Source organism: Suillus clintonianus (assembly GCF_016758775.1).
Source record: "Suillus clintonianus strain FC179 chromosome Unknown DEU56scaffold_10, whole genome shotgun sequence".
Classification (NCBI taxonomy): domain Eukaryota; kingdom Fungi; phylum Basidiomycota; class Agaricomycetes; order Boletales; family Suillaceae; genus Suillus; species Suillus clintonianus.
The window spans coordinates 209,536-223,012 of NW_024539234.1; the positions used below are offsets into that span (position 1 = coordinate 209,536).

At 47.8% G+C, this 13,477-nt stretch overlaps 5 protein-coding genes across 5 annotated transcripts; 2 read left to right on the plus strand and 3 right to left on the minus strand.

Moving 5' to 3' along the window:
• The first annotated feature begins 2,088 nt into the window (after window positions 1-2,088).
• DEU56DRAFT_28947 (vesicle transport protein) lies at window positions 2,089-3,114 on the plus strand. Its single transcript, XM_041345497.1, has 5 exons — window positions 2,089-2,232; window positions 2,288-2,379; window positions 2,437-2,615; window positions 2,667-2,748; window positions 2,799-3,114. The coding sequence occupies exons 1-5, from the start codon at window positions 2,211-2,213 to the stop codon at window positions 2,838-2,840; spliced, it is 417 nt and encodes a 138-aa protein (XP_041212661.1). The 5' UTR covers window positions 2,089-2,210; the 3' UTR covers window positions 2,841-3,114.
• Window positions 3,015-5,161, minus strand: DEU56DRAFT_908693 (major facilitator superfamily domain-containing protein; the record flags this gene model as incomplete). The annotated part of the gene is made up of 16 exons (XM_041357030.1): window positions 3,015-3,186; window positions 3,236-3,354; window positions 3,410-3,478; window positions 3,529-3,691; window positions 3,746-3,868; window positions 3,923-4,063; window positions 4,111-4,150; window positions 4,201-4,398; window positions 4,447-4,518; window positions 4,566-4,602; window positions 4,658-4,678; window positions 4,725-4,763; window positions 4,807-4,896; window positions 4,949-4,965; window positions 5,020-5,085; window positions 5,137-5,161. The coding sequence occupies 16 exons, from the start codon at window positions 5,159-5,161 to the stop codon at window positions 3,015-3,017; spliced, it is 1,392 nt and encodes a 463-aa protein (XP_041212662.1).
• A 2,379-nt stretch (window positions 5,162-7,540) lies between these two features.
• On the minus strand, window positions 7,541-9,895 carry DEU56DRAFT_29443 (major facilitator superfamily domain-containing protein). Its single transcript, XM_041345524.1, has 16 exons — window positions 9,787-9,895; window positions 9,667-9,732; window positions 9,594-9,610; window positions 9,454-9,537; window positions 9,362-9,400; window positions 9,295-9,315; window positions 9,203-9,239; window positions 9,084-9,155; window positions 8,844-9,033; window positions 8,746-8,796; window positions 8,563-8,697; window positions 8,388-8,510; window positions 8,168-8,330; window positions 8,049-8,117; window positions 7,876-7,994; window positions 7,541-7,825 (listed from the first exon to the last, which is right to left on the minus strand). The coding sequence occupies exons 1-16, from the start codon at window positions 9,809-9,811 to the stop codon at window positions 7,651-7,653; spliced, it is 1,386 nt and encodes a 461-aa protein (XP_041212663.1). The 5' UTR covers window positions 9,812-9,895; the 3' UTR covers window positions 7,541-7,650.
• A 624-nt stretch (window positions 9,896-10,519) lies between these two features.
• On the plus strand, window positions 10,520-11,578 carry DEU56DRAFT_869275 (uncharacterized protein; the record flags this gene model as incomplete). The annotated part of the gene is made up of 4 exons (XM_041355544.1): window positions 10,520-10,552; window positions 10,607-10,714; window positions 10,779-11,371; window positions 11,422-11,578. The coding sequence occupies 4 exons, from the start codon at window positions 10,520-10,522 to the stop codon at window positions 11,576-11,578; spliced, it is 891 nt and encodes a 296-aa protein (XP_041212664.1).
• Window positions 11,579-11,719: 141 nt separating this feature from the next.
• DEU56DRAFT_869276 (guanine nucleotide binding protein beta subunit) lies at window positions 11,720-12,989 on the minus strand (the record flags this gene model as incomplete). Its single annotated transcript, XM_041355545.1, has 5 exons — window positions 11,720-11,873; window positions 11,928-12,193; window positions 12,362-12,437; window positions 12,491-12,830; window positions 12,881-12,989. 5 exons carry the CDS (start codon window positions 12,987-12,989, stop codon window positions 11,720-11,722), a joined length of 945 nt encoding a protein of 314 aa, XP_041212665.1.
• Between the last annotated feature and the right edge of the window lie 488 nt (window positions 12,990-13,477).

Genomic DNA, 13,477 nt, shown 5'->3' on the forward strand with positions numbered 1-13,477 from the left:
AAGTACTATGTAGTACTACTAGCTTTACGGTTGCATCTTCCAGTACTCAGTACTCAGTATTCGGCCTTGGTCGGCCCACACGCGATCTTACGGACAGTGTTGTCAAATCTGATGGAAATGAAGCGCCGTCGACTCTGATCAACGTGAGACCTGAGACTTAATACCTGTTTGGGACTTTGCTCGAGGTGAGCGCTAGCTTCTGTTCTCTGCGTTTCGCTGGTTTTGTGCTGTGTGGGGCTTGGTTTTCGTCTGGGTATATGCGTCTGTTTCAATGATACTGATGAGCGGTTTTCTGCAAAGTCGCGGAAAGGAGATTGTGGTGAGTGAAGCTTGAAGGCGAGGCTACGGGTGAGTTTCTCTTTCCTCCGTTTGATTCGTTTTCGCTTATGATTGTTTCCTTCGTGTGTCGATCTTTTCCCTTTATCTCTCGACCTCTTTCCTTCCAATTCCTCTTTCCTTCTGCTCCCCATCCCTCAATCGCTCATTATCATCTCGGTGCAACTAGTGGTCCAAAGTAACATCCACATTTGGCGAGGCAGCATGCCTGGCCACGCTCGGCGAGCATGCAGAAGCGGAGAAGCTGATGGAGCACGCCCAAGGGCTGAGGCAGAGAATCTCGGGGAATAGTATTCCTGTCATGGTGCGTCTCTCGTTTTTATTCCTTGCTTCTTGCATCCTTCCCCCTTTCCTTCCATCCACTCTACCCATCTCCATCTCCACCCCTCCATCCCAACCCAAAACTCAACGTTGACCAAACATACAGAAATTTGTCGCCCGCAAAGCCGCCTCTCCCAATTCAACAAACTTCTCCTCCCAGCCATAGAGCTCACCTACGATTCCACGCAATCGCGCATGCGCCTAGGGAGGCCATTGCAAGGGAGATGATTCCTCCTGTTGGTAGTGCTTTCGTCGCAAGGGAGTGAAGGTGGTAAGGTTGGTGGGGTGGGCAGTGGGAAGGCGAGTGGGGTTAAGAAAGGACAGATAAGAAGCTAGAGTCACAGAGAGGGTATTGGGATGACGTCTGTCTTGCACGGTTTTTGGAGGGCGTGTGTTGGCGGTTTGTAGCTATTCGGTGCGTTTGTGCTTTTTGTGTCGAGCTTTTTTCCGTTGGGATTAGTGTGTTCGGGCATTCGGCTCTTTCTCTCTGGGAGGTCCTGATAACCCCGAGGATCGTTTTCCTGAGGGGTAACAAGCTTCCTGCCCGTCACCTCTTTTCCCAACAATTCTCCTTACACGTTGAATACACTCATTGACGCACATCCATCTAGGACCCAGACGCTGAGCTCGAGACTGACGAAAAAATCAACTTCTCACCAGAGGGTGCACGCTCACACTCGGAGCGTGCGTTCCAGGCTGTCTTTGAGCATGGATCTAACATCGAGTTGGACTATTATGTCGTGTCTTACGCCCGTGAGTGTGTTTTACTCTGTCGTTTGTTGAGAATTTGCCGACTTTTGCTTTTTCGTAGAATTTGAGTACGGAAGGCTGCTAGCGCGATCAGGCGAGGACGCAGTTTGATCTTGCGATGTCTGGAAAGCCGCTTGAGGTGAACGCTGCTGGACGAAAGGTACGTTGACTGACACCCACTCATACACTGCCATCAAGTGTGTTCCCCCGTCGGACCTGGCCATGAGCTTGGCGTTATATTCACGAGTTGAGGATCAGACGTGGTCCCAGCACACATATTTGGAACCCCGAGAAATGTCAAGCATGCCGTTATACGCACTGATATTTCAGACATACCATTATTGTCAATTGTTTCATCGTTGGACCCGACATCCAATTGTGTACCATTATGGACAGTACTATTCCATACCATTTACTGTCCTATTCGGAAGCTATCGCCGTCTCAAAGTCTTCATTTCTTCACACAGACATGGTTACGTTTATTATCCAGATGATCCCCTGTCCTTGCGATAGCCTTGAGCCTTAGTACTTTTATTGACAGACATGGAAATCTTACGACTATGTAGAATACTTGAGCTAGACCTCTCCCTCGAAGATAGCATAGTCTTAACGGTATGAGGACTTTGTACTGCCATCACTGAGTGGATGTAAAGAGAAGAGTGAACTAGTGACGTGTCAGTCACGCGACTTCCGCGTTCATGAACCCTATCCACTGGCAGTGTACTAATTGGGGCAATTTGCTCAGTCTGTGATTCTCATCCTACTACCGCTCTCTTCACAAGACTCACTTGAACTCTGGAGACATGTGGTTGTCTGATGCGCAAAGTAAGTCTACCCAAGCTGTCTGCTTTGATTGCTAAACGAGAATCGTGTATCTCAGAAATTGGCGTGGCCCTCACGACCTTTGGAACACTATTCATGTTCCTAGGCGTCATGATGTTCTTCGATGCTGCTTTGCTAGCACTAGGAAATGTGTGTAACCCAATTTCCTGTCTTCCATTTCCTTACTCAAACCAAGCTCTTGCACAGATGCTCTTCTTGTCTGGTCTCACCTTGATTATTGGCCCTCAAAAGACATTCTACTTCTTCGCACGAAAGCAGAAGCTTCGTGGAACAGCATGCTTCATTGGTGGTATTCTGCTCGTGTTCATGAAGTACGCATTCATTGGAATGATCGTCGAGATATTTGGCTTCTTGAATCTGTTTGGGTACGTGGCGCATTTTCCAAACGAAGAATTAAACCTGAAAGCCAGATGCAGCGACTTCTTCCCTGTGGTTGTGACATTCCTGCGTCAATTGCCCTTCATTGGCAACCTATTGTCGTTGCCATACATTCGACCTGTAAGAGTTCTTTGTTGATATTGCTGAAGGTTCGAGCTAAAATCCGGCAGATCGTAGATCGTATAGCAGGTGCAAGGACGTCGGCTGTGTGACACATCATACAGGCTCGCCCAGTATCAGATACTCATTCGGAATTACAACGGCATTACAAACAATCGTCTCAATACATGTGCATGGGATAATATCTGGGTGGTAGTGAATGCCTTATACTAATTGAGAGGGTCGTGTTATCCTCTTCCTCCATTATAATCGAGCTCTCCCACTTCTCATACGACCACAATCAATTCGTCACTGGATACCCTCTTTTCATCGTTTGAGCGTGCTTTAGCGTCACCGGGGAGCTTGGTTAGACAGCAATCAGCTGCGTGTGTGGCGGAGGGGTCGTGGCGGATGCGGAATGTGAATCCGCCCTTTATCGCCTGGTCGACAACAATACCGCTGAACGGAAGTCAGGACAGTGTGAGCTTGCAAAAACGTTGGATGTTACGCGGCATAAATGGTCACGGCAATGAAGCCTGACATTGGAACAAGATACGAGTGACGGGTGTATGTTTTGTCGGCGAGAGCACCTTGTGCCAGAGGATACCAAGCCCCACCCACAACACCCTGAGCTTAGTGAGACGCCTTGAATTGAGAAATGTCAGCAGACCAGAGGCCTTACCTGAACGATCAGACCGGTGCCCCGCTTGGTTTGGACTCCAAGGTTCTTCGTACCTAGGGTGAATATACACTGGAAGTGCATGAGGAATGAGTTATAGCTCAATAACTAAATGGACGCACGGGATAGCAAATGGACTCGAAGAAAAAGAGACAGAAAAGACACCCGACAGCACGATAACCTGGAAGCTGGGAAACCAGGAGGCAGAACAGCGAACAACAAAACCCGTAGAAGGCTAACAATAAGGCGGGATCGATAAAGTTAAGTATCGCAACACCAATAAACCTGCAAGAGTAACATTTAAGATGGCCATGAGATTAGAGTTGGACTATGGCTCACCGTGATATGGTGAAGGTGATCTGGCAGAACGAGAGGAGCTGACTAGCCTTTGACTGGGTAATACCAACTTTTTGGTCTACGAGAAAGTTGACTGCAAAAGAGGCGACCGTTACTTGTGCGCCGCTGTGCTGTATGTCAAACTCACAGCAGAAGGTCAAGAAAACTAAATGAGCGCACTAGTAGGCAGTCAGGGCAACAAACCCCAAGACACAGTGGTATTGCTTCCACAGAGGACCTGGGCTGTATATTATCCCGACCTCCGAGTCGTCTATCTCGTCAGCCAAAGGGTCATCTATGATTTCAGGTAGGTCGCATAAGCTACTGAAGGTGAGAACTAATCTTCAGTTCTGATATTGCGCGCTTACAAGAACAGGATATGAAGTGCTATGCCGGAGCCAGCGACCGCTAGATAGACCCTAAAGAGATTCTAGTGTGGCTCGATCATATACACTCACGGACAAACCATTGTACGGTTCCAAGACTTGTCGCATTAGCACCAGTGAAAAACCAGCGTGAAGCAATCAAAGGTCCGGCAAAGGTTGCGACAGCTTGAAATCCATGACTGAAGTTCAAACGGGCCGCAGCATACTGAGGTGCCCCAAGCACAGTTATGTAGGAGTTGGCAGCAACCTCGAGTGTTGAAAGACCGCACCCTGGGGACAATCAGTACCACATTCATATAACTCTTCCAATTAAATCACCAGTTACGAATATGCTCCCAACGAACCCTCCATACGACTCGAATTTCGCTGATGGCCAGCAGAATATGGCACCTAAGATAAGGTCAATCGATGCATCTGACTAACGGGGACATCGGTACCAATCGAGTACAAGCCAAGGCCAACGTGGATGCCTTTCTGTAAATTAAAATCAGCTAGTATCTAGTTTGTACATATCCGGATCAGAAGTTACCTTGTATCCCACCCGTCTAATCTGCTTTAATCAGTATTGCTGTGAAAAAACCACTGATATTACTCACAATTACACTAGCACATGGTGCCCATACGAAATAAGCACCCTAATCAGTGGTCAGGAGATCATACCATCCACGAGGATCAGACACTTGCAAAGTATGCCAGCTGTAAAAAAGCACTCTGTAACTTGGTAATACCGAATACGGTCTGGAAGTGTGCGTTGAGCACAGAAAGGAGCTGTCATTGAAGGTTGCAGTCATGCAGAATAATAAGTTTGTTAAGCTCGTACACCGTACGCAAAACCCCCTGCAGTTCAACATCGTTAGTTTGGTTCCAATGAGAAGAAAAATCGCGACACACAGGTGAAACATAGGGACGTCACAAGAGCAAACGCAAAGGACCATTGCTTTCGTTCGAGTTGAGTTCCTGCATTCTGCTCAATTATTCATGTCCAAACATTGGATAAGAGTTACTTACCCGTTGGTCCCACAGGAGGTGCCATGTTTTTAGACTGCGAGGGAAAAAAAGGGCATGTGTCTGTATGCTTGAAAATACTCAGACGCTTATATTGCCGTTCCATTAGAGGCCATGAAATAATTTGAATACATGCAAGCCTGGTGATGCTCTACACAGTCATGAGGCACGGAACTCTGGGAGATACATATCGCCCATATCAAATATCAATCGGGGATAATTGGGGGATAAGACGCGATTGTGGCGCAAATCCCAACCGCATATCAACCTATTCCTCACCTAACGTTAACCAGCTCGACCAACTATTTTTGTGACTTGAAAGTTTCTTCGGTGCGACGACCGCGGTAACCACAGATGTCGATGAGCGTTGAGTTTCGGTTCATGAAGGCCCCTCACAGGTGATGATGTTTATGACCCAGACCGGCTGGGCATGGTAACCTGGCAAACGATCCATCCTCGATGCTGCATGCTGTGACTCTCTACGAGCAATATCATGATGCGAAATACATGTGTGGTCCTGGCACAGTTCTGAACCATAATCCATTGCCTTGTCTGGGTTATCATACCTTGGGCCGCAATGTACACCTCATTTTCGGCCGGTAGTCTGCGTGATTAAGGCTGTTGCCTGCACTTAATCGAGACTGCTAACAAATTTGTCGATCTTGGGTCTCGTAGGCAGATGGAAATGATTGCGCACCCCTTTCATTAAACCGATGAGCTTCTGAAGTTACAAATCGACGTGATGATAAAACAGACAGTTGTGATTCGGTCTTGAGGAAGGGACGCTGGGCCTTTCAGGCCATTGTGCAAAAATGTTGCTCATCCAATGATATTATGAGACGAACTCAAAGGAAGCGCTACGTCTGATAACTTCTCATCGAACAGCGCATCCTTTTAATTCGCGATCATCGCATAATGGTCCTCAAGCTTAATTGCAAGAGAGAGTCCGAGTCGTAACGGTGAAATTTACGCGGTCCTGTGATAAACGATAAACGATTTTCATTGGCTAATAGCTACGCCCATTGCTGACCTAATCAAGTTGTGCATCACGCCAACAACTTTAAGTTACAACCTACTGCAGTCAGTGATACCTACGTCGTAGTCTCCCTCGAAGTTGCCTTGACATCCTCCACAATTATTCATCGACGCGACGCGAGGGAAACTGCTCACTATTGTTTACAACGGGGTGTCAATGACATTTATTCCATATCATATGGTGGAGGTGTGGGGTCACTGCATGACAGTTGCATGTACATGGTGGCACACCTCCATCATCTGCAGAATCCCGCCTTATTCCGCCTGGCACTATGCCGGGCTGCAGCAGCTCTCGCTCGTGCTGAGAGAATCGCAGATCGCACCATTCCTCCTTTTCACGCCAACGAATATCAACGTTTTCATGATTTTAATTGATGATACAGACTTTCCTCTCATTTTCTAGACAAAAGGTTCACGCACATTCAAGCACGAGTGAGCTTAAGCAACTTGTATGTGGCTGTGACATCTACAGTTCCAACTGACTAGCTATCATTTACCTGGATACTCCTCCAGCTCTGTGAACTATCTCCGCAGCGCAGCCCGACCTCCTCGGGATGTGTTCAGCGCAAACCTGTCGTTGCATGTTATCCGTCACTCATCGGCGTATGGCGACTTCAGGTCCTGCAAGTGCACCAGCACCAGTGCGAATGCATCCTGCCATCGAAACCTGATTTAGATGGAGGGAGCACGCAGCGGCATACTATTCGATGTGTACTCCAGCGTTTCGAATGTAATACCTTTACAGGGTACGCTTAAATGGAGCCTTTGACATTCAACAATTTCTTCCCTGCGTCAATAACATTCATCAGCAAGCTCGTGAGGCCATACACTCGGCTGGTACTATCAATGACCCGGTAGTGCAAATCAATTTGCACTCGCACATCACTGCACAACCACAACACGGACAACCTCGACAATCAGTACGACTTGTAGCTGGAAGTCTGTAGAACTACTTACGAAAATCAAATCTGTAATTTTTTGTTCCAATAATGCGCCCTCGAGATAAGTGCAAACACGACATGCATTTCTCTCCCAAAGATTTGCAGCCTGTCACGCGGACCTAATTTCGACACTTGATTTTCTGCAGAAAGCAGAACTATGCCAAGCTTCTTCAAATCACGCTCACGCACTCTTGTATACACAACTGACAGTTCGTTTTTTTTTGTGAGATTAAACCCTTGCTTTGAAAATTTGCATCACCAGACACATTTGTACTACTGGGGGGTCATCGATAGTAAGAGTTGCCTGACAGTCAATTGGACTGGTAAATCGTGGATCGTGCAGCGGGTTCAAGGACATCTATGATGCATATCACACAGACCCGCGTCATTTAAGCAATCATGGTGTGGGCACTTAAACAGCAGCGACATCATAACAATACATGCACATCGAATGATATTTGAGGATGGTAGTGAATAGTTACACTAACTGAGGAGGTCATAGTATACTGCTCTTCCTCTATTGTGAACGTGCTCCTCATTCTCATGCGACCTCGTCACTAGATATCTTCTTTTCACTGCTCGAGCGTCCTTTCGTATCACCAGGGAGCGAGCCGGTCGAAGAGACATCGACGGCTGCGCGATTCAAGTTCTCGGTGAGCTCATCGCGGTTGCGGATTGAGAATCCGTTCTTCTTCGCCTGGTCAACAACAAGACCGCTGTATAGAGGTTAGAACAATGCAAACTTGTGAAAAATGCTGGACCTTACATAGCGTAAATGGTCATGGCGATGTAGCCTGATGCTGGGACAAGATACGAGTGACGGGTGTATGTCTTGTCGGCGAGGGCACCTTGTGCAGGTGGGTACCAAGCCCCTCCTCCGACACCCTGGGTTTAGTGAGAATCTTGAACCAAGCACAACCAGCAGACGAGAGGACCCACCATAACAATAAGACCAGAGCCCCGTTTAGTGTGCACTCCGAGGTTCTTAGTACCTAGGGTGAATATACACTGGAAGTGCATGAGGAATGAGTTGTAACGCAATAACTGAAGGGACGTACGGGATAGCAAATGGACTCGAAGAAAAAGAGGCAGAAGAGACAAGCGACACCACCATACCCAGTAAGCTGGGAGACCAAGAGGCAGAACAGCGAACAACAAAACCCGTAGAAGGATAGTAATAAGGCAGGGTCGATAAAGTTGAGTATCGCTACACCAACAAATCTGTAAGTCGATAAATTGAGAATGGCGACGAAAGTAGAAAACTGCATTATGACACACCGTCCTACGGTGAAGGTGACCTGGCAGAGCGAAAAGAGCTCGCTAGCCTTTGATTGGTTGATACCAACTCCTTGGTCGACGAGGAAGTTGACGGCGAAAGAGGCGACGGTCACTTGTGCACCACTGGACTATATCTTAGGCTCACTGCACAAGGTGGAGAACTAGGCAAACGCACACGTAGGCAGTCTGGGCAACAAACCCAAAGATACAGCGATATTGCTGCCGGAAAGGCCCTTGGGCATCTGTGATGCCAACCTCATCTATCTCTTCAGCCAAAGCATCTTCTGTGATTTCAGGTAGGTCGCAGAAGCTGTTGAAGGTTAGGACTGATATCCAATTATGCAGAGATCGCCCTCACAAAAATAAAATATTAAGTCCTATGCCGAGGCCAGCAACTGCGAGATAGACCCTGATGAAAGTTTAGTACGACTCTAGCGTGAAATTTATCAGACAAACCATTGGACAGTGCCCAGACTGGTCGCATTGGCACCAGTGAAGAACCAGCGCGAAGCGATCAAAGGTCCAGCAAAGGATGCTATACCTTGGAACCCTTGACTGAAGTTCAAACGGGCCGCAGCATATTGAGGCGTTCCAAGGACAGATATGTAGGAGTTGGCAGCGACCTCGAGTGTTGAGAGGCCGCAACCTGGGTATGATATCAGTACGATATTAATATGACGCTTGCGGTTAAATTACCGATTACGAATGTGCTCCCGACGAACCCTCCGTACTTTTCGTATTTCGCGGATGGCCAGAAGAATATGGCGCCTAAGAAATGATCAGTCTGTGTATTTGACAGACGAGGACAACAATACCAAGCGAGTACAAGCCAAGGCCAATATGAATGCCTTTCTGTAAGTGAAATATGTTTGTTATCTAATTTGTGGATCTCCAGATAAATAGTCACCTTATATCCTACTCGTCTCATCTGCTTTAATTAGCATTGCTCTGGAGGAAATATTGATATTACTCACAAATGTGCCTGCGAATGGTGCCCACACGAAATAGGCACCCTAACTCCGAGTGATAAGATTGATCACACTATTACCAATGATGAGACACTTACGAAGTATGCCAGTTGTAAGAGCGTGCTCTGGAGCTTGGTGATACCGAACACGGTCTGGAAGTGTGCGTTGAGCACATCAAGAAGCTGTTATCAAAGGGTTCAATCAGCCAGTAGAATGAATTTGTACAGGAATTTCGTACACCATAGGCAAAACCCCCTGCGATTCGACTTCGTTATTTCGGTTCTAATACTAGCAGAAGATCAATGACTCACAAGTAAAGAATAGGGAAGTCACAAGGGCGAACGCAAAGGCCCATTGCCTTCGTCCGAGTTGAGTACCTACATTCTGATCAATTATCCAGATTCAGACTGAATGAAAAAGAAGCTGCTCACCAGTAGTTCCTGTAGGAGGCGCCATGCAGGAAAGGATGGGTACGCGTCCGTACGGGGCCTGAGAACGGTTGGACGCTTATATTGTAATTCATAATTGCATTGAAGGTCAGCAAATGATTTGAATTCATGCGAGTAGCCATGGGGTTCTATCGGATCACGACTCACCTGGGACTCCCGTCACGGTATCTCCACATCAATCGGGTATTGGGTGTGAGCGGAGCAGTAGGTCTTGTGACCACCCGACCCATGATTGATCCTCTCCCCCCGGACCGACTCTGCGGACAAGCGCGCGCGCGATGAACGGTGATTTGAGCACTCTGGGGTTCGCCGCAGCCACCAATGTGAACCAACGCGTGTGAATGTTGAATGTTTTCCCGTCTGCCATCTGATACTCTGTGCTGCGACGTCGCACTTGTGTTTCATTGTCCTACGTGTCGTACTCACAGAAAAAGTATGATCTAGTATGGAGAGCCCAACTTGAACGTTCTTGAACCCTGGTGACGTTGCGCGGAAGGTCTGAATCCATTTTTCCTTGTGCCTTCGACTCGAACGGTATATATTACTGCTTTGAGCCCCACGTTCCTTGTCCGTCCAATGACGTCGCCATTCTCATTCAGGACCTTTATGGAAGATTGATCAATAATGCTCTATGGCTTTGACTAATATGGAATGGAGGCGTCGGTGACCTGGCAAAACAATCAGCCAACCACTCGACACCGACATCCGCAGAAAAATGTCGACAAGTTCCTTCGCACAATGGTTGCTCGTGGGTCAAGTTGCTTTCTCTCAAAGGCCCAATCTGAGTTTGTCATGATCGCAGGTTCACTACGCGTCGACCAAGAGCCAATCACCGAACGAAGGCCGTAGACGATGGAAACTTCGGGTTGCACAAAAGTTCTGGGCATCAGGCGAGAAAACGTTGTCATATGTAAGTACTATATATCACGTTCATGTACATTCCATAAGATCCCTGACATTCACATGTATCTCAGACCGCTGCAGTCGGTACTGCTGAGAATATCGATCTGGACTTCTATATCGATAGCGATCCTTTTGATGAAGCGTCCACTGACAGACAAGAACTCGGAATCCTTGTGCGGACCGATTTTTCCGACGAGGCTGCTTGGTTGGCTTTCTGCAGTCGATTGGAAGAAGGAGAGAAAGAGTTTGCAGCTAGTCCTTCGGAAGAAGATGACGCGACAATGGACAATCAACCTGAGCCCAACAGAGCAAGCCATGATACCGCTGCAATTACGACAGAAGAAGATGACAGCGAGGAATCTGATGACGAGCTCAGTGCAATCTTTTACATCGTCAATCCATCTCTACCCCAGGAATGTGCTCTGCTAACCAACATCTCAAATCTTGCTGCCCTTCGCTTCTTTAATGATGTGGATGTCCGACAAGCACCCACTCCTCCACCAGATACCAAACGCATCAGGCCTCCAAACAGATTGGTCGACTCAGGCGGCTGGCAGGAGGTGTATGCCGGAAAAAACCTGTGGATATACGATGCAAAGTCCAACAGTGATCAATGCGTGCGGGTAGTCAGTCAGACCAGCTCAGACATGTATGGGACAGCAACGTGAGATCGTTGAAATCTACTTGGTCACCCGCGCTGATTTATCATTGCAGGGCCGATAGCTGGAGAGCTAGAGTATCTCACTTATGCGAACTGCAAGTAAACCTGTCTTCTGGCGCGATGAAGATCGACTTTGGAGGCCTAGATCGCTGGGATTACGCAGAACGCCAACGAAACATGCAAGAAGCTGAGGCTCCAGTGGTTTTGTGATCATTCATTATGTCATAGATTTTACCAGGAATTGAGAGATGCAATGTTTTTTTTTTGAGATGCGAGCAGCCAGCTACAGTAAAAACGATGCATAGGGTAAACCTCAAGGCGTCCTCCACCATGCAACTTCCCCAGAGGATTTTAAGAAGTGACAGTCCAGACACGAACAAGGTTGTCAGTGAATCCACCGAACAACGTCTGCCCGTCCGCTGACCATGCAATCGACACACACTCAGGTTCCCGTGAGTTGGGGCCAACATCAGTGAAGCTGGGCTTGAGCTCGTCAACGATCGACCTAGAGATTACACAGGTTAGGAAGACGTCATAACTAAATCATGGGAGTACGTACTTGCTCTCGAGGTCAAAGATTTTGACGCAGCTGGCGGTGGCAGCGCATAGCCAGTAGCGGTTGGGCGAGAACACAAGAGCGTTGACAATGTCACCAGCCTCGAGCGAGTAAAGGTGCTTGCCCTCGTTCAGGTCCCAAAGCATGGTAATGCCGTCCTTGCCACCTGATGCAGCAAGGGAACCGTCAGGAGAGACAGAGATGGTGTTGATGTAGCCAGTGTGGCCGTAGTGGTTGGTCTTCAATTTGAACTTGGACAGTTCCCAGACCTATCAAGATAGTATTAGCAAGTTTGCTAGGACATTGCTGCGAGCGCTTCAGAGATCTTGGTAGAAAATATTATTTCATCGGGTGGTCACCCTCTGAAGGTCCCCAATCAAAATATAACATCACTAGACCTAGGACGGCCAATGATATGAATCTTATTGAAAGCTCACCTTGACAACCTTGTCCCATCCACACGAGACAATAACAGGGTTCATGACGTTGGGGCTGAAACGCACGCATGACACCCTAAACCGTATGGTCAGGGTTATGATATTCTTCCAAGCATGATTCCCACGCACCACTCAGTGTGACCATCATCCTTGATATCATACTTGCACTCTCCAAGGGTGTTCCAAAGTTTGATGGTTCTGTCACGCGAACCAGAGACAATCTGCCTGTTGTCTGCGCTGAAGCTGACGGACAGGACATCGGAGGTGTGGCCCACGAATCTGCGAGTGGTCTGGCCAGTGTTCAGGTCCCAGAGACGCAGGGTGTGGTCCCAAGAGGAGGAAAGGGCGAATTGTCCATCGGAAGAGATGACAATGTCAGAGACGAAGTGGTTGTGGCCATGGAGAATTCGTTTGGGGTAGCCATACGTGTCCTCGTCGCGAGTGAGCTGCCAGACGATGATGGTCTTGTCTGAGCCCTAAAGTCAACTAATGAAAGTTATGCAAAAATGTCAGTCATACCTCGGGAAGCCGTCAAAATCATGTCTGGGTTCTCCGAGGAGGTGGCGATGGCAGTAACCCATCCCTTGTGGCCGGGGAGGGAGCCAAGGAAACGCAAGGATTCAGCCATTAGTCGTAAGTCGCTTGATATCGAGAGGGACGCGGGTAAGTCTCGTCTATGATTTGACGTGACGTGACAGCCACCGTGACTCTAGCTGCATAGTTCTCCGGCATATGCCGCTTTATGAAGCCCCAGCGTTTCCAACATTTCTTCCCAACCATGCACGCGCTGACTACGGATTTTAAGAGGTTTTAAGCAAAGGTGAGTCTGCGTGACTGCACATCAATTTTATGATGCTATTCTTTCAATATTTGCTACTTCAGAGGCTAGTTCCGATGAGACCAATTTTCCACCAAGATCTCTGATTCATTTTCCATCGTTGCAAGCATTTCGCAAGCACTTGGCTGACTTTGTTCTGTTAATAGGCATGGATCCCATGGGAAAATTTTGCGCGCTATGTACACAATTAGGCTGGTGTAGCAATCGTAATGATCTCTATGAAACTCAGTCGGTTCCTTGAGACTCGAATGGAGACTGAGCTACTGCGACCAGCAAGC

Excerpts from the sequence above, each read along its gene's own strand:
- DEU56DRAFT_28947 (XM_041345497.1), top strand. The coding sequence starts at position 2,211 with ATGTGGTTGTCTGATGCGCAAA. Across the intron at positions 2,380-2,436 it reads CTTTGCTAGCACTAGGAAAT|ATGCTCTTCTTGTCTGGTCT; the intron begins GTGTGTAACCCA and ends GCTCTTGCACAG. Across the intron at positions 2,749-2,798 it reads CGTTGCCATACATTCGACCT|ATCGTAGATCGTATAGCAGG; the intron begins GTAAGAGTTCTT and ends AAAATCCGGCAG.
- DEU56DRAFT_29443 (XM_041345524.1), bottom strand. The coding sequence starts at position 9,811 with ATGGCGCCTCCTACAGGAACTACTG. Across the intron at positions 9,156-9,202 it reads CCTTGGCTTGTACTCGCTTG|GCGCCATATTCTTCTGGCCA; the intron begins GTATTGTTGTCC and ends ATCATTTCTTAG. Across the intron at positions 8,511-8,562 it reads GTTGCCCAGACTGCCTACGT|TGGTGCACAAGTGACCGTCG; the intron begins GTGCGTTTGCCT and ends GATATAGTCCAG.